The sequence below is a fragment of the Pavona decussata genome, unplaced genomic scaffold (genome assembly GCF_977016875.1).
Source record: "Pavona decussata unplaced genomic scaffold, jaPavDecu1.1 SCAFFOLD_175, whole genome shotgun sequence".
In the NCBI taxonomy this organism is placed as follows: Eukaryota; Metazoa; Cnidaria; class Anthozoa; order Scleractinia; family Agariciidae; genus Pavona; species Pavona decussata.
The window spans coordinates 4,265,601-4,287,500 of NW_028145586.1; the positions used below are offsets into that span (position 1 = coordinate 4,265,601).

The following is a 21,900-nucleotide window of genomic DNA, read 5'->3' on the forward strand; positions in this document are numbered from 1 at the left end:
ACAATTGTAACTAATTGGCTTAAATTTGTTTTTATACCAATCCCAACAACAACAGTCTATATGTAAATAATGTAGCTATTTCTTCTTTACGCCGTTCTCAAGGCTTTGTTACTTACAATATATACAAATGTAACTTTCCTGTTACTCATCATCATGATCATCAACTCACTTGCTTTATTTTAATGTGTGCTGTTAATATATCAGGCAAATGGAGAAAAACAACATATCAAAGCTTGATCGTCATCAGTTTAAAGGCTTGGTGCATTTATATGATTTGTAAGTAATGCCATTTATGCCCATACTACACTCAAGTTAATTGCTTAACACTTATCTTAGTTTCATATTGTAACTTTCAGTAGACCTACTAATATTGATTGACATTGACCTTTAGACTTGACGGGAGTTGAGTTTTTCTTTAAGGAGTATCATTTCAAACATAAATCACATTAGGATTGAGGTTAAATTTCTTCCAAAGAACTAACCTACATTTATGTAAATGTTCCCAAAATAGAAATAGAAAATAGAGCCTCGCCGTACTCGTTTGCGAGGAACAAAAGGTTTTAAATATCTGAGTCGAACCTTTTTTTTAAAGAAAAAAGTGACGGTTATCGAGGAACTTTTATTCAATAAACAATGGTGAAGATCTCATTTAATGGTCTTGTTTGCTGAAAATAAGTCGCATTTCTTTTAAAACTATTCCGTGACAGGATGACTCTAGAAAAATCATGAAACATGCCTATTAGAACACTGGAATTACGATTACTTTTATTTAGATACGAAAATGTGCTATTTCTAGCGATGGAATGTCATTGATATTCACGTACCGCCCAGGAGGCGTTATTAAGTTAAGAAATCTGTAAACAGGCAAAAAAATGTTTACAAGCCGTTTTGCAAACTTCAAAACCTTATTTTTAAACCATTTGAATGGGATACATCCTACATTTTACGAATAGTAACCAACTTCCCTGGGACCTTCAGATTAAGAAGTTTAATGGGAAATTAAGATTGAATGGAATTTAAAGAAAGGAAGAAATTTCGAGTTTGCTGCCATGGGCGGAAGAGGTACCCACTTTATAAAAGGACAAAACTCAAGAACGAGGTTCAAAATGAACACAGTATACAAGGAATTTTTTGGCTACGCAAGAGATTCCGGGTCTATGACGACTAGACAACAAAAAAGGGAAAATACTTGGTTCACATGGAAAGGAAACCTCGATGCTCACTTTTTATTGATTGTAACTCTGAGAGCGTGTTCCTAGGTTGTTTTCTTGTTTCTCTAAACTAGAAACATGCAACATTACATCACAGTCAAATTTGTTTACCTTGGCACTAAAAGAGAAAAAAAACACGGCTTCTTTATACGTAGTGGCCCTTGCACATCTGTCATGTCCATCCCCTCCCTTAAAATAATCGAAGAGACGACCACGGAGCACTGGCTAGTTTTCTACCAGCCCTAAATTTACCAATGGTGTCCATTTCCGCCCTTAGAAGAAATGGAGAGCCCTGTCTCGTGATTTCCAGCAAGTGATGACACGGTGGCATGTGGAACCGCATGTCGAGTTCTTGGTTATAAATACCCTTACGTTTGTTTTGTTCTTCAAGGTATCTGTCGGAAAACCGTATTAAGGAACTACCCAAACAGCTTTTCAAGGGGCTGAGGGGTCTTATTTCCATGTGAGTACATAGTCCATAGTTCCTTAATTACTGAAATATTTTAAACAAGCATTCAGTCTGAATGCTTGGATAATTGAAACGATGCTTAGAGTATAGAGCAAAATATTAAAAATCTAGGCAGATTTCAATCTTAACACCCCTAATTAATATGATACATGCATTTTCTCACTAAATAATGTTTGGCTTTATCAACAGAGTTGATGACTTAAGGTAAACTGACCGTTTTAAAGATACAGTAGGGCACTTGTGTTCGGCTAAGATTTGAGACTCAAATAAAGTTGTTACTATTATTATTATTCGAGTGCTGAAGTTAGCCCTTCGCCAGAGCGAATCCAACTATCATCGTTGTTGATAAACCAAACATTCCTCCCAACTTCCCTCCGACTAAACACTAAACAGTTAGTTTTTAAACTTTAACTTACCGGAGTGGACAATAGAGCAGTTTAGCGTGCGCTGAAAGACTAGTTTTTCTGATGTGCAGGCAGATATATATACTCACCGGGAAAAGAAAGGAAAGGAAAAGCAAGGAAAGGAAAGGAAACGAAAGGAAGAGAAGGAAAGGAAAGGAAAGGAAGGAAAGGAAAAGAAGAGAAGGAAAGGGAAGGGAAGGACAGGGAAGGGAAGGAAAGGAAGAGAAGGAAAGGAAAGGAATGGAAAGGGTGGGAAGGGAAGGGAAGGAAAGGAAAGGGAGGGAAGGGAAGGGAAGGAAAGGAAAGGGAGGGAAGAGAAGGGAAGGAAAGGGAAGGGAAGGACAGGGAAGGAAAGGAAAGGGAGGGAAGGGAAGGGAAGGGAAGAGAAGAGAAGAGAAGGAAAGGAAAGGAAAGGAAAGGAAAGGGAAGGGAAGAAAAGAGACGGAAAGGAAAGGGAAGGAAAGGAAAGGAAAGGAAGGAAAGGAAAAGAAGAGAAGGGAGGGAAGGGAAGGAAAAGAAGAGAAGGAAAGGGAAGGGAAGGACAGGGAAGGAAAGGAAAGGGAGGGAAGGGAAGGAAAGGAAGGAAAGGAAAGGAAAAGAAAAGAAGGAAAGGGAAGGAAAGGAAGGAAAGGAAAGGAAGAGAAGGGAGGGAAGGGAAGGAAAGGAAGAGAAGGAAAGGAAAGGAATGGAAAGGGAGGGAAGGGAAGGAAAGGAAAGGGAGGGAAGGGAAGGGAAGGGAAGGGAAGGAAAGGAAAAGAAAAAAAAGGAAAGAAAAGGGAGGGAAGGGACGGGAAGAGAGGAGAAGAGAAGGGAAGGAAAGGAAGAGAAGGAAAGAGAAGGGAAGGGAAGGGAAGGGAAGGAAAAGAAAGGAAAGAAAAGGAAAGGAAAGGGAGGGAAGGGAAAAGAAGGGAAGGGAAAAGAAGAGAAGGGTAGGGAAGGAAAGGAAAGGAAAGGGAAGGAAGACAAGGGAAGAGAAGGGAAGGGAAGGAAGACAACGGAAGGGAAGAAAAGGAAAGGGAAGGGAAGGAAAGGAAGGAAAGGAAGAGAAGGGAAGGGAAGGAAAGGAAAGGGAAGAAAAGGAAAGGGAGGGAAGGGAAGGAAAGGAAAGGGAATGAAAGGAAATGGCTTTCCATCTCTACCCATGGTTTTTCTTCCTTAGAGTATGTCAACCTACTCCTATGATCAAGAGATTGCCTATCACACAAAGTGGTCACGTGGTAATTTGAGCCTCAGTGTTATGTCCTTCTTATGAATATAATAATTTAAACCAAACGTCTGTTTCCTTTAGTCAGATTCAGGACAATGAAATACTCAACGTCTCCAAAGAAACTTTCCAAGACGTTAAATCATTGCGAACTTTGTAAGTAGTAATTTGCGTGCCAGTGTGCCACTATGTCGATGTCGATGCCTTTTTTGCTTAATGAATAAGTGAATGATCATCTATGAGTGTATGAATTTCCATGTATTCACTTTCTTGGCATAAGTTAGTTGTGTTGAAAAAAGGTCTTACTTGAACTCTTTGGGTGTTCAAACTTTTCTATTCATAATTTACTTTTAAAGAGCTTCTTTTAATTTACGACTGTTTGAGTAGAGGCTAACATTTTGAAACAAGCAGACGTTGGAAGAGCCGTTGAAGTGCTTAAAATTGAAAAAAAAAATCAATAAACGACTGCTTGAAATAGCTTCCAGTCTTAAAAGGAGCATTTTACACCTGAGCATGGGCGGATCCAGGGGAGGTGAAATGGGTGAATTTTCACCCCCCTTTTTTTGAGCCCCCTTCCTTTTATTTTTTTCCTTATCCGTCAAATATTGAAATAATATTTGATTTCTCTAATTGAGGTGGAGAATGTGCATTAGCGATGACTGGTTCTACCAATCAATTTATTCATTTTGAGCCTGTTGAAATGGGGTTGACAGACCTACACGACTCCCGCTGTGTGCCCATTGTGTTGACTAAGCCTTTATAATTTTGCTTTAATAAGCATGTCTTTAAGCGATTTCCCTTTTCTATAATAGATAAAGGGAGGTTCCTTGTATATCTCTCTTAGTAGCGGCTGGTTTTGTATTAAATGCCATTAAGTGTCCATTAGAATATTTATCAAACATGGCAGTGATGGTTGAAATTGTGTCACGAAGGGTAGAATTTTCTTGTCCACTTTCTGTTTTTGTGTAAGAGCGTTCTTTCTTTTTGCGAAGTTAACTTCGGACAGGATTTTGTCCACCAGGTTACTAGGATAAGCTCTCGATACCAGGCGTGTTTTAAAGTTTTTAATGTTTTCGTCAAACACTACTTTAGAAGCGTTTGTCCTCAGAAGTGCCTGCTGGGTGGCAGCTGTTGTAGTTTGTGTACTGAAATGTTTTAGTAGGTTTGTAATGTGTGCGCACGTCGAGAATCGATTTTTTTCTCGAATCTCTGTCCCTTATAGACTGTTGTATCCAAGAATGTTGTTTCTTATTGTGAGACTTCAGCGGTAAACTTTATGGTAGGGTGGTACGAATTTGCTTGCTCAATGAATTTTCTATTTCTTCTTTGTTTGTATCCCACAAGTAAAATACATCGTCAATGAATCTTCTCCACATTAGTGGTTTTTGAACGCTCTGCCTTAAGATCTCCTTTTCTATAGATGCCATAAAGATGTTGGCAAAAGCTACTGCCATTTTAGTGCCCATGGCAGTTCATTGTGTTTGGAAGGAGTTCTCCTTCAGTATAAGGCTGAGCATTTCTCTGAGGAAATTTGTAGCTATAGGAGGGTTATTGGCATGAAAGTTCTCGTATGCGTTGCATACTATAGTGATTCTTTCAGTCCTCCTGTGGGATATTCGTGTAAAGGCTAGTGACATCCATTGAGACTAGAAAAGCGTTTCTAGGCACCCTAGTGCTTTCAATAAACCTTATGAAATGTGTCGTATCTTTTAGAAACGAGTCCTGTATTTGTGCTATTGGCTGAAGTAGTTTGTCTACGAATGATGATAGGCGTTCTGTTGGGCCATCACACCCAGATATGATAGGTCTTGACTTCCGACTAATGTCGGTTTGTGAATTTTTGTGAGGGTATAAAACACTGGGCTTCGAGGCGGATTTGGTGTTAGGTTAAACCATTTAACCGTCATTTCGTTTATGCACCCTGCTTGATGAAGGGCATTAATGAGGTGTTTAACTCTCTGGGATGTGTCTCTAACCATTGGTTCGTCTAGTGGCTGACAGTTATTTCTATCATCCAATTGTTTCTGTCCGTCATTGATTTTGTTTTCTCCGTTCATAACGACGGTTGTTCTGCCTTTATCTGCTTTTTTGAGAATAATTTATTTGTTGTTAACGTTAATAAGCTCCTTGAGAGCTCTTCGCTGCACAGACCTCAAACACCTCAACCAGGCTTTGGCTCTATAAAAAATTACATTATTACAAAAAGTCACCCCCCATTTCAAAATCCTGGATCCGCGCCTGCTGAGCTAAGCATTTTAACATTTTTTTAGTTCGTTTATTGTTCTTTATGACATTGTTTCGAACCAGACACTTTGTAACCCAACTGCTATCAGTCAGTGCATGACATTTGTTACAGTCGCTTTGTTTTCTCTATTGTAGCTTCCGTGTACGATTATTATCTATGTTTTTGTAAGCCACTCACATATATAGAGCTGTTTCATTCGGTTTTCAATAAACAGAGGATGGAACTAGTCATACCGAAGTTGCTTTAGTATTAATATTCTCCTGCCAACAAGAAGAAACTACCAATTGATATATCCTAACGGTCTGCTGGAAGCTAAGTGACTTTTATTGCGTATATGTCACTCATTGACACTTCAATCCTAGCAGTATACAGGATGTTTTTCCCAAGAGCCTAGTTAAATGGCCTTAGCTCCCACGAGTCTCCTGTAGCTCAGCACTCGGAATTTCTTTTTCCGAGTTTGCCTGTGTCATTACTGAGTAATACATCATTCGCATTGAATTTCTTTACTTTGAATTTCAGACTGATGCACTATAATCTGATGGCCGAGCTTCCTAAAGATTTTTTCGAGGGGATGGATAACATTACGAGGATGTAATATTCGCTAATTATTTATATTTGTTTGTTAACTTGAAAAAATACTAATCAGTAATATTGTTACAAACCTTTTCAGCGGTTTTCAGAGTCAATAACTATCGCACAGTAAGAAGGGTCAGAAAACTGCATTAAAAACGTGTATTTGTAACTAAGCAAAAGAAAAAATTTCCCAACTGTTGTTAAGCGACTGTCAAGCTTAATGTAAACTGTGCCTTAGTCGTTTTTGTTTCATAATAGCCTTTGACAAAAATCAGGTTTGTGGTTAAGTTAAATGATGTCTAAGCTGATACTCTCAGGTAGAGATAGTTTGAAGATAAGGACTCAAATAATCACTTTGTGCGTGTTTAATCGCGGTCGACTATCGCAGTGAGAAAACGAGAGACTTGGGCCTGGGATGTTAATAAGCCTCCTTACGCTATAAATGACGGATTTCCTTCCATTTTGTCAGTGCTACATTTCTAAAGTTTGTAGGTCGTCGCCGTAGTTATGACTGACAGCAGTGCAACAAAAATAAAAACAAAAAGAATCCAGACAAACAAACTGGATTTAACTAAGGCCTTTACTCGGGCTTTTTTTGTCTTTTAAAACTGGGGGCGGGGGGGAGCGCAATCCGCCCCCGAACTTCACCCCCCTTCATAACTTCGCAACTATAGAATCTATGAATATGATAAAGAGGTCTGTAGGATACATGGTACTTGTAAACATGTTTCCTTTGAGGTTTGCAACGAGCAGTGATGACGTCATGTGACATGATTGCCAAATGGTGGATGTCTTGAATTGGCTATCTTGGATTTCCTCCAAAACTATAGAAAAGCACCGTAATTAGGCGAATAGTAATCAAAACCAATAACAAAACACTAATATTAGCTAAAAACACAAAAGTTATAGAAAATAAGTAATTTTTCTTCACTACAAAAAAAGTGGTTATCAATTGGTTGCCATGGTGATATTAAGTCAATCAACCCTAACCGACCATATCAAAGTTTCCCACATATTTTTTTTAAAAGTCTTCAAATTTCATGGCGTTTGTTCAAACTTATTTAAGTTCAAAATTTGCCACAGGTAGAATCGGTCCAACCCCCCCCCCCCCCGCCCCCCCTTCGCCAAGACGTTGGCGAAAGAAGGTATTTGGCATTACATTCTTCCTCTCCGGGAAAGGAAAATAGTCAGACGCCCGGGGTGTGCCTCGGAAGAAGAGTTGTAGAACAGTGTGTAAGTAGGTTCGTATGTAACATGCGACCTGGCACTAACGGTTATGTTCCAAACCTCGTAGATTTGATCAGCCTTGGGACCTGAGCGAAATTTTTAGATTGGCCGGCGTCATGCTGAATGACAGAGAATTGGCAAAAACACTGCAAGCCGAAAACGCTGATAGGCTTCTGATATTCCCGTAAAAGGTCACTTAGATTGTATTATAGTCTACCTTGCCATAGGCCAACCTCGCACATCAAGAGAATGCTTTCAAGACTAATCACAGCGCTTGAGTGATCTCATTAAAAGTCATATTCCAGCCTTTAAATTTAACAGATATGTTTTAAGGGGACAATTTCAGCCGTCTACAGCCATAAATGAATTTATAATTTCTTTCTTCTTTTTAATTGTCTTGCAGAATACTTGATACCAATCTTATGTGCTGCCATGCGGAATTCAAAGAAGACGCCGGCTGTGCTTATGTCGTCAATGACAATTTCGCAAACTGTGACAGTATGTTTCGGGACCGAAACCCTAAGAGGTGTATCTGGGTGGTTGGGATTCTGTCGCTTCTTGGGGCTGTGTTTGTGATTGTCTGGCGATGGTTCTATAAAGAAAAGAACGTCGTGCAGACGATTCTGTTGATGCACGTTGCTTTTGCAGATGGACTTATGGGAGTGTACCTTATCACCGTCGGCGTAATGGATACTGTCTGGTCTGGTGAATATTATCTGCATGACTTTGAGTGGCGAACCGGTTTCCGATGCCAGGTGGTAGGGGGAATGTCGGTGATGTCCAGCCAGGTATCCATCATGACACTGGCGCTCCTCGCGATTGAGCGAGTAAAGAAGATCGTGTTCCCTTATCAATTCAAGGGACTCACTCGAAAGAAGGCCCATAAGTTTTGCTTTTCCATCTGGGTGATTGGTTTCCTTTTTGCTTACCTGCCAACCTTCGGCATCCGCTATTTCCATGACCATGACAAAAGCATATTCTACTATGGTAAATCAGTCGTGTGTATCCCCCTTCAGCTTGACCCTGACTTTATTTCGGGATGGGAGTATTCAATTGCCGTATTTGTGGGTTTGAATGTGGCTCTGGTTATCGTTATTATTGTGGCGTACTCCATGATTTTGTACAAGACCTGCATGTCGAGATGGCGGCTCACCCGTCAAGGTACGAGAAGGGAACGAAAGGCTAGGGCAAGAGATGCCAAGAGAGAAACGTCCCTCGCCAAACGTGTGTTTTGGATTATTTTAACCGACCTTGTATCCTGGGTCCCGATTGTGGTGATTGGTTTGAAGTCGGTGTTAAACGAAGCCTTTGAGCCACCTGACGATATCGCCGTGTGGATTGCTGTCTTTGTCCTACCAATTAACTCAGCAATGAATCCAGTGCTCTACACCTTATCAACACCACAGGTATGAAGTGACTACTTGTATCTTTTACTGAACAACCTACAAAGACAAAATTCAGCTTATCCAAATATAAAGATACTTTATTCATTTCATTTCACTTTTTATTTCGCCACTAATAAATTACCATGATTGAAACTTAAGAAAACAAGTACACATCAAATTAATCGCACATTGTGTGAATATTGATAACATGGGAGAGCATGGCCTTTCTTTATTGTAGTTTAATCTGGTAATTGTTCATCTATTTTTCTACAATAGTAGTAGTGCATGACAAACAGCTTCCTGTTGTTGTTTTTCCATGCCCATTGTGCCTAGGGACAACGGAGCCCTGACCTTTTTTATCTTGATTTCTCGCGAAAACCTCTCAAATAGAAGAAAGATCCTTGCAGTTAGTACGTAACTTAAGCAGTTGCAAAAAGAAATCCTGAAAAAAATTCAGGCTTTAACGCGATTCGAACTGCGATGCCGGTCCATTGCTCTACCAACTGAGCTATCAAGCCAACTGGGTGCCGGTCATATTGTGAGTCCGTACAATGTATCCGTGAAGGATGAATAAATGAAAGTACATATATGAAACATATTTTTTGAACTGCGGATGCAAGATCAAATAGAAGAAAGATCCTCTTTCTTCTATTTGATCTTTCATCCGCAGTTCAAAATATGTGTTTCATATATTTTCTTTCATTTAAAAACCTCTCAATACGACAAAATTGACCAAAAGTTCTTACAAGCAGAAAAATACTGGACGATTCAATAATGTAAAATTAACCACGGGAAGGTTAAATAATTGATTAAGAAAGCAATAGAGAAAAACTTTAAGACTGTTGCTGAAATGTGTAACTATGGTAACATCAACAAAGATTTGAAGCCTACCCGCAATGCGAGATTCTTTTAAACGCAATACTGGCTGATTCGGCTCCCTTACCTGTTATGAATATGATTGTTTGCTTTACCATAGCATGTGTTTAAATGAATAAATTAAAATAACCAATTCTTTCAAAAGTAACTAAACGGCTGCTTTGTCAGGTACGAGGGATCTTCAAACAGAAAATGCTCAAGCTGTGGAGCTATTTGCGCGGAGTTCCCTTCTGTGTACAGGACGACGAAGGTCAGTACAGTTTATCTCTCCTTATAAACTTGCGGTGTTTCTCATTACCACTAGCAAAAAAGGGTGCTAAAAAAACGTACATTTTCTGAGGTAATATTACATTGACGGTACCAAGTACCATGGGCACTTTCATGTCAAGTTGTCTACCGATATCACAGTGTAAACGATCCGCATGGAAACCAGCTGTTCATAACCATTATATCAAAATAAAGCTGTTGAAGTTAAATTAAGTTCTTGGTACCATTTACGCTTTTATGTTGCTTGTAATAGAGCAAGGAGGGGAAGAGGAGCATGATGAATCGGAAGACGAGGACACTGACGACTATGAGAGCGACCAGGGTAAATTTGAATGCTATTCTAATGGTCGGAGTGTGTACTATGAGCTGTGCATCAATAACTTTGCACTTTTTTCAAACTCTAATTTTAGTTGTTGTCCTTGTTATCTATTTGTCTTTATTTATTTTCTTACTTATGCCTTTAAAGCATTAAAATTAACTACTTGTTACTAATTGGTTACATTTCTTTCTGGCTTTACTTTTGCTAGACGACGAACAAGACCAGGAAATGCTGGAGATGCAGGTTCTCGGTGTAGCATCTGCTGAACAAGGTGATTCGAGTGGTTACTAAGTGTGCCGTTACAGAATAGGTAGAGAATCTAAGACGATGAAAATGGAACAAAGATTGACTCTTGCATAAAATGAATCTTTAAAATTCAGGTATTGTTCCGCACAAAAAAAAGCCAATATCAATTTCCACTTGTAGACAGAAATACCGTATTTCCTCGAAGAATAGCCGGTCCCTCGATTAATCGCCTCCCTTTGACGAAAATATTTAAAATAATCGCCTCCCTCGAATAATCGCCTCTCCCCACCCCTCGCCATTTTCTCGTTCTTTTATCCCCTCCCTCTCAAGTTAAAAATTGACATCTTGTGTAAAAAACAAGCTTTCATTTATTTGTTCACAACTGAATGGTTACAAAAGCACCGGGTTAATTTTACAGTTTTTTCTATGGTAATGTTCATGTATTTCATTTTTTCCTTTATTGCTTGGAACTCTTTATTTAGCACATCGGATATGTTGTCGTTCCTTGCTCGCAATGAATAAATCGCTGGAACCACAAGTCCATTTTCTAAAGTCCGCTTTCCGATGACCGCGGCATTGCCTTCATCGCTATCATCTGCATTTAGCAAAGTGCAAACAAGATGGGATACTTCAATAGGTACTAACCAGCTAGAACATCATAGCCGCCACTGCTGGAATGGAGTCTGATCCAGTAAAAGTAATCAGTGATGATCCAGGCTCTGACGCCGAAGATATTGGCATTGAACATTGATTAAAAACAATTTGAATCACTTAAAAAGCCTATGCTAGGTTTATTTTTGATTTTATTAGTTTTTTTAATTTAATGGTATAATAAAACAAAATATTTAGGGCACAACCTCCTGTGAGAAATATTTGAAATAATCGCCTCCCTCGAATAATCGCCTTCCCCCGAATAATGGCTGCCTTTCAGTGCGAAAAAAGAAATAATCGCGCCCGGCTATTATTCGAGGAAATACGGTACGCATTTCATAATTGTTATCAGAACACCATGCAAATGGACTAGGTAGCTTCTACTTTCTATCTGGCCTCTAAATTTTTTTTCACCCTATTTTGGACTGAAGGGTCATATTAGTATTACGAATATCTGTAAACGTCCTTCTTAAGTTAATTGATATGACTTCATCACTGGTCTCTTATTGATTGCAGATTCAGAAGCAGGAGATGCATCATCGGACACAGGTATGTCTGTATTACACCCTGAAGTTTCTCCTTGACAGTTAGTTGTCGACAAGATTATGCCCAACTCTTTTATCTTTATCTTTCGAAAATATTCAACTGAGGGCGACGTTATGATAGCATCTAATTTAAATTTCAACTCTCCATGAACGTATCAATGAATGAGAATCAAAACATTAAGAACTGAAATAAATGAAGGCGTGTTAATAAAAACGCACTAATAAGCCACGGATTAAATGACACTGGTTCTTAATGTGTGCAACAGTGAGTATGGAAGGTCCAGGAGACCCCTATGACGAACCTACCTCTATTAAAAGTCTACTAAGACATATGTCGCCTTTGATGACAACAGTCTTTACCATGATTTTTCTTAATGCAGATTATGAAGAAGAAGAGCCAGTGATCGTCGTCGCGGAAGGTAAAGTACTTAATTATTATTGATTTTATCTTCACCTAACAGTCCGCTGAAGATAAGAGGACACGTAAGAAGTTAGAGGTCCCAGCTACTGACAATTTGTCCGGTTTTCATAGCTGCTAAAAAATATAGTGACATTGTTATCCTGTGAAATACCAGCTTGTGCCAGCATTGCTATATAACAAAAAAAATCGCTGAAAGTCGTGACCGAATAGTAGAAGTTGAGCAGAATTGTAATTGACATAAGCGCAGGGCTGGGGGTGGCTTTTTTTTCCAACAACATCACCTCTTCCCTCCCCTCCTCCCCCTCCCCCCCCCCCCAAAAAAAAAAAAAACAATGGGAGCAACTCAGGTTTTTGGAGGTTTCCATTTTTGCCCCAAAAGCATTCAGAATGACAAAAGTTTAAATAACGTATGGCAAATAATATCAGCAGTAGATCTTGAAAAATTGGTTTTGCTCTTTGGCGTGGAATCTTGAATTTAACTCATATCCCACCAAATAACGATTTCCAAAGAAATTTAATTTCTTTTTGCTTTAGCCGCCATACATCTTCATCCCAAACTTACTTAATCATCATATCTTTTTACAATTGTTGTATGTTGAATACTATTAAACAGAGTATTTCATATTGAAATGCCTTTTTTTTGATACAGGACCTGGTAGCGACATGTTAGAACAAGAAGGAAAAGAGGACGAAGCGGAAGACCAAGAGCATAAACCGGAAACAAAAGATGAAGGAAGGCCAGAAGCTGTTGAGGGTGATAAGGACACTGAAACTCAGGCTGAAGTAGGACAAGGAGAAGAAGCTGGGGCAACATCGAGAAAAGTTGATGCTCAGTTAGGGGCAGCTGACATGGTGGAAGCTGAAGCTGGAGAAGAAGCGGTTCATACTGAAGGAAGGGAGGCTGTGGCAACGGAAGCTGAAACTGAAGTAGCAGGAGCAGACTTTAAAGCAGGAAAAGGAGAAGAAGAAGAAGAAGAAGAAGAAGAAGAAGAAGAAGAAGAAGAAGAAGAAGAAGAAGAAGAAGAAGAAGAAGAAGAAGAAGAAAAAGAAGTAGTAGCAACAAAAGCTGAGGATAAAGAACCAGGAGATGAATGTAAAACTGCGGAAGCTGAAGTTGACGCAGACGAAGCGGTGGGTGTGGCAGCGGAAGCTGACAATAAAGCACTGGACGCTGAAGATCAACCAATGGAAACTGAGGTGAAAAGAGAGGAGAGTGAGGATAAAGAAATCAAAGCGGAAGATGAAACAGCTGGAACTGGAAACAAAGAATGGGAGACCCTGGGTGAAGCAGCAAAGGCCAAATTTGAAGCAGCAGAGGCTAAAGATGACGCAGCGGATGCTAAGGATAAAACAGTGGATGGGGTTGATGGAGCAATGGAAGTTACAGATGAAGCAGCAAAGGGTGAGAATGGATCAGTGGCGTGTGAGGATGAAGTTAGCGAGGCTGCAGATGACGGTGAGAAGCTCAATCATAAAACAGTGGAAGTCAAAGGGGAAATAGTGAAAACAGAAGATGATGAAGCTGAGGCTAAGGGTGAGGCCGTGAAAGGAAAGGCTGAAACCAGAATAAAGGTAGCAGAAGCTGAAGAAGGAGAGAAAGTTGATGGTGAGTCAGCGCCAGACGAAGATGAAGTAGGAGAAACCCAGGATGAAGCAAAACAGATGAGGGGAGCTGCAGAGGAAGCCAAAGCTGAGGCATGGGAATGTGAGGATGAAGTCTCTGAAGCTCAAAGTGAAGCGGTGAAAGCTGAAGAAGTAAAGGGAGTTGATGTTGAAGTAGCGTTGGCTGAGGATGAGCCAGTGGAGACTGAAGCAGCCAAACAAAAGGGAGAAGCAATACAATCTGTGGATGAAACCTCAGAAGCTCAAAGTGAAGCGGTGAAAGCTGAAGAAGTAAAGGGAGTTGATATTAAAGTAGCGGTGGCTGACGTTGAGCCAGTGGAGACTGAAGCAGCTAAACAAAAGGAGGAAGCAATACAATCTGTGGATGAAACCTCAGAAGCTGAAGAGGTAAAGGGAGTAGATGTTGCCGAAGAGAAGGCTCATAATGGATCATTGGAAACAGTGGGAGCCAAACGTGAAGCAGTAGAAACAGATGGAGCGGAAAATCAAGAAGTAGAAACGGCGGTTGCTGAGAGTGAAGGTGAGGTTCCAAACTAGATGCCAAAGCTGCTTTCGATGTAGACTCTTATTACCTTAATTAAATGATAAATTTAAAAAAAATAAGACATGAAGCCACATCCGAATAAATTTTAACTTTAGTGAGAGATTTTGAAATCCAAAAAGAATTTTGGGGGTAACCATGCATTTTTGATAGGTAATCAAGCAAGTATTTTATCTCAGATTGAAGCTTAATAATCTTTGAAAATGCGTGGTTACCCTCAATTTTTCCTTTTCGGATTTTAATAACCCTTGCTTAGGTCGTTTTTCCAACACAGTCATAAACCGCACAAAAAGACCGTTACATTAGTAGGCGCTGACCTAAATAAATCAAGGTTTCTCGGATCTTTCCGAGAGGTGTAGAACAACAGCAGTAAAAGGAGGTCCTTAGGCTCCATTGTGGCTGGAGGGATACAGATTCGTGACACTCTCCATAACTCCAAAATTATTGAACCTATGACAATGAAACCTGAAGAATGAAGAGTACGTCCAAGAATGTTTTTCCTTTGAGGCATACAAGGGAAAGTAATGTCGTTAAAAGAGGTGGGATAACGTCATCATCTCCAAACGGCCGCCATCTTTTATCCCAATCTAGGATTTCTGTCTTTTCCTAAAAACGCAGTACGCACCAAAAAAAAACTGTGAAAAAGCCATCAAAACCAATAGCAGAAAACAAAAGTGATGTAGCAACATGAAGATTACCGTAAAAATGGTATATTTGTCCATTAGAAACAGTTTATTCCAACTTCTGAAAAAAAAAACTGCCCTCAAATTATATTTGCTATGATATCATCAAATTCTACTAACATTGCTCTACCAATCATTCATCTAAGTAACTTTTATATTGCTCACTTTAATATGTTAGTATATATATAGTGTTCGTAGTGTTTTATTAAATATTTATTAATTTATGTATTTTGAGGTCATGAGAGTATCAATTTAATTCCTGACAAATGGTACCTCCTTTGAAAAAATTCTTACGTATTTACTTACTTACAATCCAAATGGTTTTGTTTAGTGGCGCATGCTCACATTTTACAGATGTTGTAAACGTTCAAAGAGGTGTAAGCAAACTCCCCCTACCCCCGGTCGAGAAATGGTTAAATCAAGACACTTCAGTGTACTAGAGGAATGCAGGCATCACTTGACTCGGTCCACCGGGCCTTAGCTTGTTGAACAATTCAGTTTGCTTTACTATCCAAAGGCTGAGTTCACTTACTAAACGATTTTTGTTTTTGTTTTCGGTCCAGGAAAAGAGCAAAGTGAAGAAATTGGCATTGGTGAATGGCAACCGCCTCAAGATAACGGAACATCAGCTCCCGCTGAAGAAACAACTGTCTTTGACACAAGGTTGTAAACAACTCTCAATGAACACGCGACGATCAGTCTCGCAACTTTTGCTTTTGATCGTTCTTTATTTAATCCTTAATATAGTGTATAATAATGTAGCTGGATTATAAGAGAAACTTAAGTTATCATCGCAGAGAGTAAAGTTGTTAATGTACACTACTAGGCATTAATGAAAAAAATGCAATGATTGGAAAATATTGTTAGATGGGAAGAATGGCTTTTGAACTAAAAATGGCATACGTTCGGCATGATGGAAAGCCACAAAATCAATGAAAATCAACATCCCATGACGAAAAGCAACACCGAAAGGAGTAGTTGCCAATACGTCATGTGTTACTATTCTGCTTCATCTGGCGGTAATTGTCAGCAGCTGCTGTTAGTCTTAAGTAGTTCTTTGAGATTTCTTCTATTTCGCTAGTTAATTATAGTTACGGGAAATCCGGAGTAATTGTCAACAGTTATTGTCAGTTATTCTTAGGGTTAGTGTTTGTGAGGCAAACGTCGTTGGCAGTACTTTCTGTAGTCATTGCTGTAGCTGTACTTCAATAGTACATTTTGTAGTAGATACAGGTCCCGTGACATTATAGTTCACAGTAGCACGTTGTAGTTGTGTTCGTGTTTGCAGTTGTACTCCAGTGGAAGCTTGTGGAGTTAAATAGTCGTAATTGACGATTGTGGCAAAAATCTTTGGAGCCCTATATGTACCTATACATCTAGTTCCCTTAGTTCTAGCTAAAGTACTAGCAGGGGCAGATACACCAGAAGTAGTAGTAGTAGTAGTAGTAGTAGTAGTAGTAGTAGTAGTAGTAGTAGTAGTAGTAGTAGTAGTAGTAGTAGTAGTAGTAGTAGTAGTAGTAGTAGCAGTAGTAGTAGTAGTAGTAGTAGTAGTAGTAGTAGTAGTAGTAGTAGTAGTAGTAGTAGTAGTAGTAGCAGAAGTAGCTGTAGCATCACTAGTAGTAGTAGTAGTAGTAGCAGCAGCAGCAGTAGCAGCAGCAGTAGTAGTAGTAGCAGAAGTAGCTGTAGCATCACTAGTAGTAGTAGTAGTAGTAGTAGTAGCAGCAGCAGCAGTAGCAGCAGCAGTAGTAGTAGTAGTAAGAGTAGTAGTAGTAATTGCTTTATTTGCATGACCACAAGATTTACAGTATTGCAAAAGCTTATATAATCTAATTACTAACAAAACAGTGTAAAGTATCATAACAATATATAATTAATTCTAAGTTACATCATCAATATCCAATAATAGCCTGTCATGTATAATCATACATGAAGAAATAAACTTCATAACCAGTTTGTTTACATTATAGTCTTTAGAGTTCATCAGTAGTTTCACAATGTCTGATGTCGATTTCGTTTGAATATCAGGTATCATTTTACTTATGTCTTCATAGAATGTCTGCCTCTGTAAAGAGTAGCAACTACATTGAAACAAGAAATGAGTTTCATTTTCCACTTGATTTGATTGACACAACTGACATAATCTTAACTCTCTAGGAAGATGATCTTTCTGATATCTACCAGCTTCAATTCTGAGTTTGTGGTTACTTAATTTAAACTTAACTAGGTTTCGTCTATCAGGAAAATTTCTTAAATGAGTTAAATAATTAGACGAAGAGTATTCATTCTTGAAAACCTTATAGAACTCTAACTTTTTTGAGTGTTCAAGGTTGTGTTGCCAGAAACGTAGATACTTGTTTTTCATATTAGTTTCAATTTGCCTTATTGTCTCATTGCTAAAATTTTCAGGATTTAGATCAGATGAATAGTATTTTTCTAACATGCCCATAAAATTGGAGTAAAAACCGGAATCATTAATAGAGTGTAAATGTTTTGACATCAGAAAAGATTGCTTAACGATAGAGTCATTCTCCTTATTGTTTAGGTAAACAAAGTATTTCATAATTTTTTGGTTTATTGCAATAAGTAATGGATATCGCCCTAACTCAGCCCTACATGCTAGGTTAGAGGCTTTGTTGTTTACCTCCAAATAGCGTTTGCAAAACTTTAAATGTACTTTTTCTAATGGGGAATTATCCCATGTTTTGAACTCCTGCTTCGTGTACATACCCCATACATAGTAGTAGTAGTAGTAGTAGTGGAAGTAGTAGTAGTAGTAGTAGTAGTAGTAGTAGTAGTAGTAGTAGTAGTAGTAGTAGTAGTAGTAGTAGTAGTAGTAGTAGTAGCAGACGTAGCTGTAGCAGCACTAGTAGTAGTAGTAGTAGTAGTAGCAGCAGCAGCAGTAGTAGTAGTAGCAGAAGTAGCTGTAGCATCACTAGTAGTAGTAGTAGTAGTAGAAGTAGTAGTAGTAGTAGCAGCAGCAGCAGTAGCAGCAGCAGTAGTAGTAGTAGCAGAAGTAGCTGTAGCATCACTAGTAGTAGTAGTAGTAGTAGTAGTAGTAGTAGCAGCAGCAGCAGTAGCAGCAGCAGTAGTAGTAGTAGCAGAAGTAGCTGTAGCATCACTAGTAGTAGTAGTAGTAGTAGTAGTAGTACTAGTAGTAGCAGCAGCAGTAGCAGCAGCAGTAGTAGTAGTAGTAGTAGTAGTAGTAGTAGTGCAAGTAGTAGTAGTAGTAGTAGTAGTAGCAGAAGTAGCTGTAGCAGCACTAGTAGTAGTAGTAGTAGTAGTAGTAGTAGTAGTAGTAGCAGCAGCAGCAGTAGTAGTAGTAGCAGAAGTAGCTGTAGCATCACTAGTAGTAGTAGTAGTAGTAGCAGCAGCAGCAGCAGCAGTAGCAGCAGCAGTAGTAGTAGTAGCAGAAGTAGCTGTAGCATCACTAGTAGTAGTAGTAGTGCAAGTAGTAGTAGTAGTAGTAGTAGTAGTAGTAGTAGTAGTAGTTATGTAGTAGTAGTAGTAGTAGTAGTAGTAGTAGTAGTAGTAGTAGTAGTAGTAGTAGTAGTAGTAGTAGTAGTAGTAGTAGTAGTAGTGGTAGTAGTAGTAGTAGTAGTAGTGGTAGTAGTAGTAGCAGTAGTAGTAGTAGTAGTAGTAGTAGTAGTAGTAGTAGTAGTAGTAGTAGTAGTAGTAGTAGTAGTAGTAGTAGTAGTAGTAGTAGTAGTGGTAGTGGTAGTGGTAGTGGTAGTGGTAGTGGTAGTGGTAGTGGTAGTGGTAGTGGTGGTGGTGGTGGTGGTGGTCGTCGTCGTCGTCGTCGTAGTAGTAGTAGTAGTAGTAGTAGTAGTAGTTGCAGCAACAGCAGCAGCAGCAGCAGCAGCAGTAGTAGTAGTAGTAGCTGTTGTTGTTGTCGCTGTTGTTGTTGTTGTTTAGTTGCAGTTCCTCTAAATACTGATTTGTGTTTGTCGTTGTCTATAGTTGTTATTCCGTTAGGTCTTGGAAGTTTCTTGTAGTTGCAAATATTTTCGGCAGGTGCTGGCAAATGCTAATAGAGTGTGACAGAAGTGAAGGGAAAGGACTGGGAAAGGTTCATGGTATTACACGGACAGGACAACTGGCTTTTCTCCATTTATCTTTAGCCATGTTAGCTCAAAGGCCCTTTTTCAGTTTTGGTGTCAATTATTGACTCTCTCGATGCTAGTTTGTGAAAGTAGTCATTATATTCCCTTATTCACGGTTGTCTTTTATTCCTGGTTCAAAGAATATATTGCTTAGGTGAAACCTAGGTTGACAGGATATTTCTCGGGGTATCTTGGAAAATTATTTCATAATAACAATTCCGCGAGTATCCCAGCAAGACACCACGTTAGATTATGTTCGTCGCCGGCATTTCAATGTAATATTTTTTTTAATAATTGTTGTTACCAACGACATACCTGCAAAAACAGCTCAGATTAGTACCCGGTTCATAGAAGCGGTCTGTTTTGCCGATGGAACAGTCCTCGTGTAAGACCTTTAGTTGTCAGTTGAGACCAAAGAAATCCGGGGATGTTCAATTTTGTTCCGACCAGGATTTGTGCAATCAGGTTTTCAAACACCAGAAGTGCTAGCTTGTTTACATTAGAAGGTATACTTATGTTTCGGTATTCGATGATTTAACCTGTCTCCCTTCGAAAAATTTGAAACGCTCGTGTACCAACCTTAAAGACCAGAAAATAATACGAAGTCTTTGTCATTGAAAGGAATCTGCCGTGCATTATATTAGATTTGCTTTTCTCCTTTAATGGCAATTGCCCTAAGGGTTATAATCATGTTTTTTATTTACTTCTATTGTACTATTAACGGATTTCTCTTTCCTATAACTAACCTATAAAATCTAACTTGCTGTAGCTTTTTTCGTAAAAAGGGTTATATTACTTACTGAAGAGTGTTTACACAGCAGTCCTGAAGTGGCGCGTGACACATTGTTTAGGACACTAAGTGTCGTTGTAACCCTTTGTAAGAAACCAATGTTTAATGTGTGCAACATAGCACATAAGGTTTCATTTAAGGCAACGCTGTTAATCCAATACTTTTTCTTAAAATAAAACAAAGGAGAGAGATATAATATACGCAGTCTGAGTGCTTGCTATATCTAACTGCCAAAGTAACCGCGACTCTCTGAATAGAACATCTTTCGTTTACTCACTAAGCCATCTTCAGTGGTAACCTTAGAACAAGTAGTATTTATAGCATAGGGAAGGTGATAAATGAAGCTGTATCAAAACATTACTTCATTGCCACTACGACTTCTCGTTGCATTACGTCATTTTGTCTATTAGCAACCCCTAAAAAAGACTATTTTAAGACAGACAAATTAAAGATACAGTGACTTTTCAATTGCAAACCTAAACGAGACCTTCACCTCTAAATATAATGACGTTTTTCCCAGAACACCCTAAGTGAGACCGAAATCCGAAATTTACACACATAAGCGAGACGATGAGCATCCCAGCCCCTTTCATATGATAGTCACCCTCCAGGGATTAAATTTTGTTAATTTATTTTAATTTAGAACTGAATGTGAGTCATCCGAGTAGACAGAAACATTTCTTGTTCTTTCCGAAGAATCGCGGTAACTTTTCAGGTGACATTTAACTTTACAAGAAAACATGTTGGAGTTATGTTCGTATTCGACGAGCATCATTGTCACGTTCAAGCTATTCCATTCGGGGATCCTTTGCGATCATTTGCGGTTCAGGGATACTTTGCAGGGCGGTTGTAGTTAAGCTCGATTTCCGCCGCTCACTTGGGTCCAGGCTTTCCTCTTCGCTATCTCTCTCGGGGAGGAAAGCCCGGACCCGAGTGAGCGGCGGAAATCGAGCCTACGTTGTAGTGAAACTATTTCAATCTGGATTCATTAAGCGCTTTAGCATGCGTACTAACGTATACAAGAGATGCATTAGCAAACCTTCCTTGAGATTAATGAGTTTCAGAGAATGAGGTTTACGGCAAAGAGTAAACAGCAAAACCTATCTCTGATTTTGTTTTCTCTTCCTCAAATCCTTAAATAAATCCAACACAAAAGAAGAAAATAAATCTCCTATTCACAGCAAATCAAATATTCTAACTTTAGTGTACAAACGGCTCGAACCTACGGGCAAGACTTTGATTTTTGCCTTTTGCCGTTTGCCGTAAACGTCATTTGTGACCTCTATGAGAGAGCTCTGAAAGGCGGCGACACACCTGGCGATTTTATACGCCGATCGCGGCGAATTTGATCGCCAGCGAAAATCGCTTGCAATTTTCGCCCCCGATTAAATATTGCGGACACACTTGGCGATTTTTTTCGCCGATCGCGGGGATGTGGCAGTTACGAAAAGTCATTGTGATAAAATTATCCCACCTGATGGGTTGACTTTACTGGCAATTCGCAGTGATATAGCGATGAGCGTAGAAAATCGCGGGAACGGGCACAATTGGCGAATGCCGGCTAATTTAATCGCCGATACCTGATATGCAAGATACCGGCGATTTAAAAGCCGATCGCCGCGATCGGCGTATAAAATCGCCAAGTGTGTCGCCGGCTTAAGCAGCGACGACGGCAACGGCAACGAACTCGTCACCTGAAAATGTAACAGAAACTGCGAACTATCTAGGAACCAAATTGGTAGGAGTAGCGCTCAAGTTAAGAAAGAAAATGAAAAATTCACCGTCGTGTGTTCGCCTTCTCCACAAAACCTTACATTTGGCCATTTCACGTTGTTGTTTTGCAGAGCGATTGTTTTTTCTCATTTAACCTGTTGTTTTGCGGCGTTGTCGTTGCCGTCGCCGTCGTCGTTGCTTAAGCTCCCGATTGTTTTGTGCGGGACAGAAAAGGGAGACATCCTGGGAACGCGGTTGTGTTTGTACGGGCGCACTATCCAGAGCGGGAACTGGTAACCTTATTTCGGATCATAAAACATTAATTTTTAAGCACCACTCATGGCTTTGGACTCCCGTTCAAAATCCTGCTCCAATCCAAAAATGAAACTTTGGACTTGAAGGCTAAC

General features: G+C 39.4%; 1 protein-coding gene across 1 annotated transcript in view; it reads left to right on the forward strand.

Moving 5' to 3' along the window:
• Positions 1–21,900, forward strand: part of LOC146463768 (uncharacterized) — a 225,952-nt gene that overhangs the window by 3,395 nt on the left and 200,657 nt on the right. Inside the window, exons 4-13 of the mRNA XM_085084106.1 lie at positions 205–276; positions 1,603–1,674; positions 3,373–3,444; positions 6,053–6,124; positions 7,737–8,739; positions 9,763–9,844; positions 10,115–10,183; positions 10,389–10,451; positions 11,594–11,626; positions 12,003–12,041. Coding sequence (XP_084940232.1) covers positions 209–276; positions 1,603–1,674; positions 3,373–3,444; positions 6,053–6,124; positions 7,737–8,739; positions 9,763–9,844; positions 10,115–10,183; positions 10,389–10,451; positions 11,594–11,626; positions 12,003–12,041 — 1,573 coding nt within the window. The 5' untranslated portion in view covers positions 205–208. The remainder of the gene's footprint in view (positions 1–204; positions 277–1,602; positions 1,675–3,372; positions 3,445–6,052; positions 6,125–7,736; positions 8,740–9,762; positions 9,845–10,114; positions 10,184–10,388; positions 10,452–11,593; positions 11,627–12,002; positions 12,042–21,900) is intronic.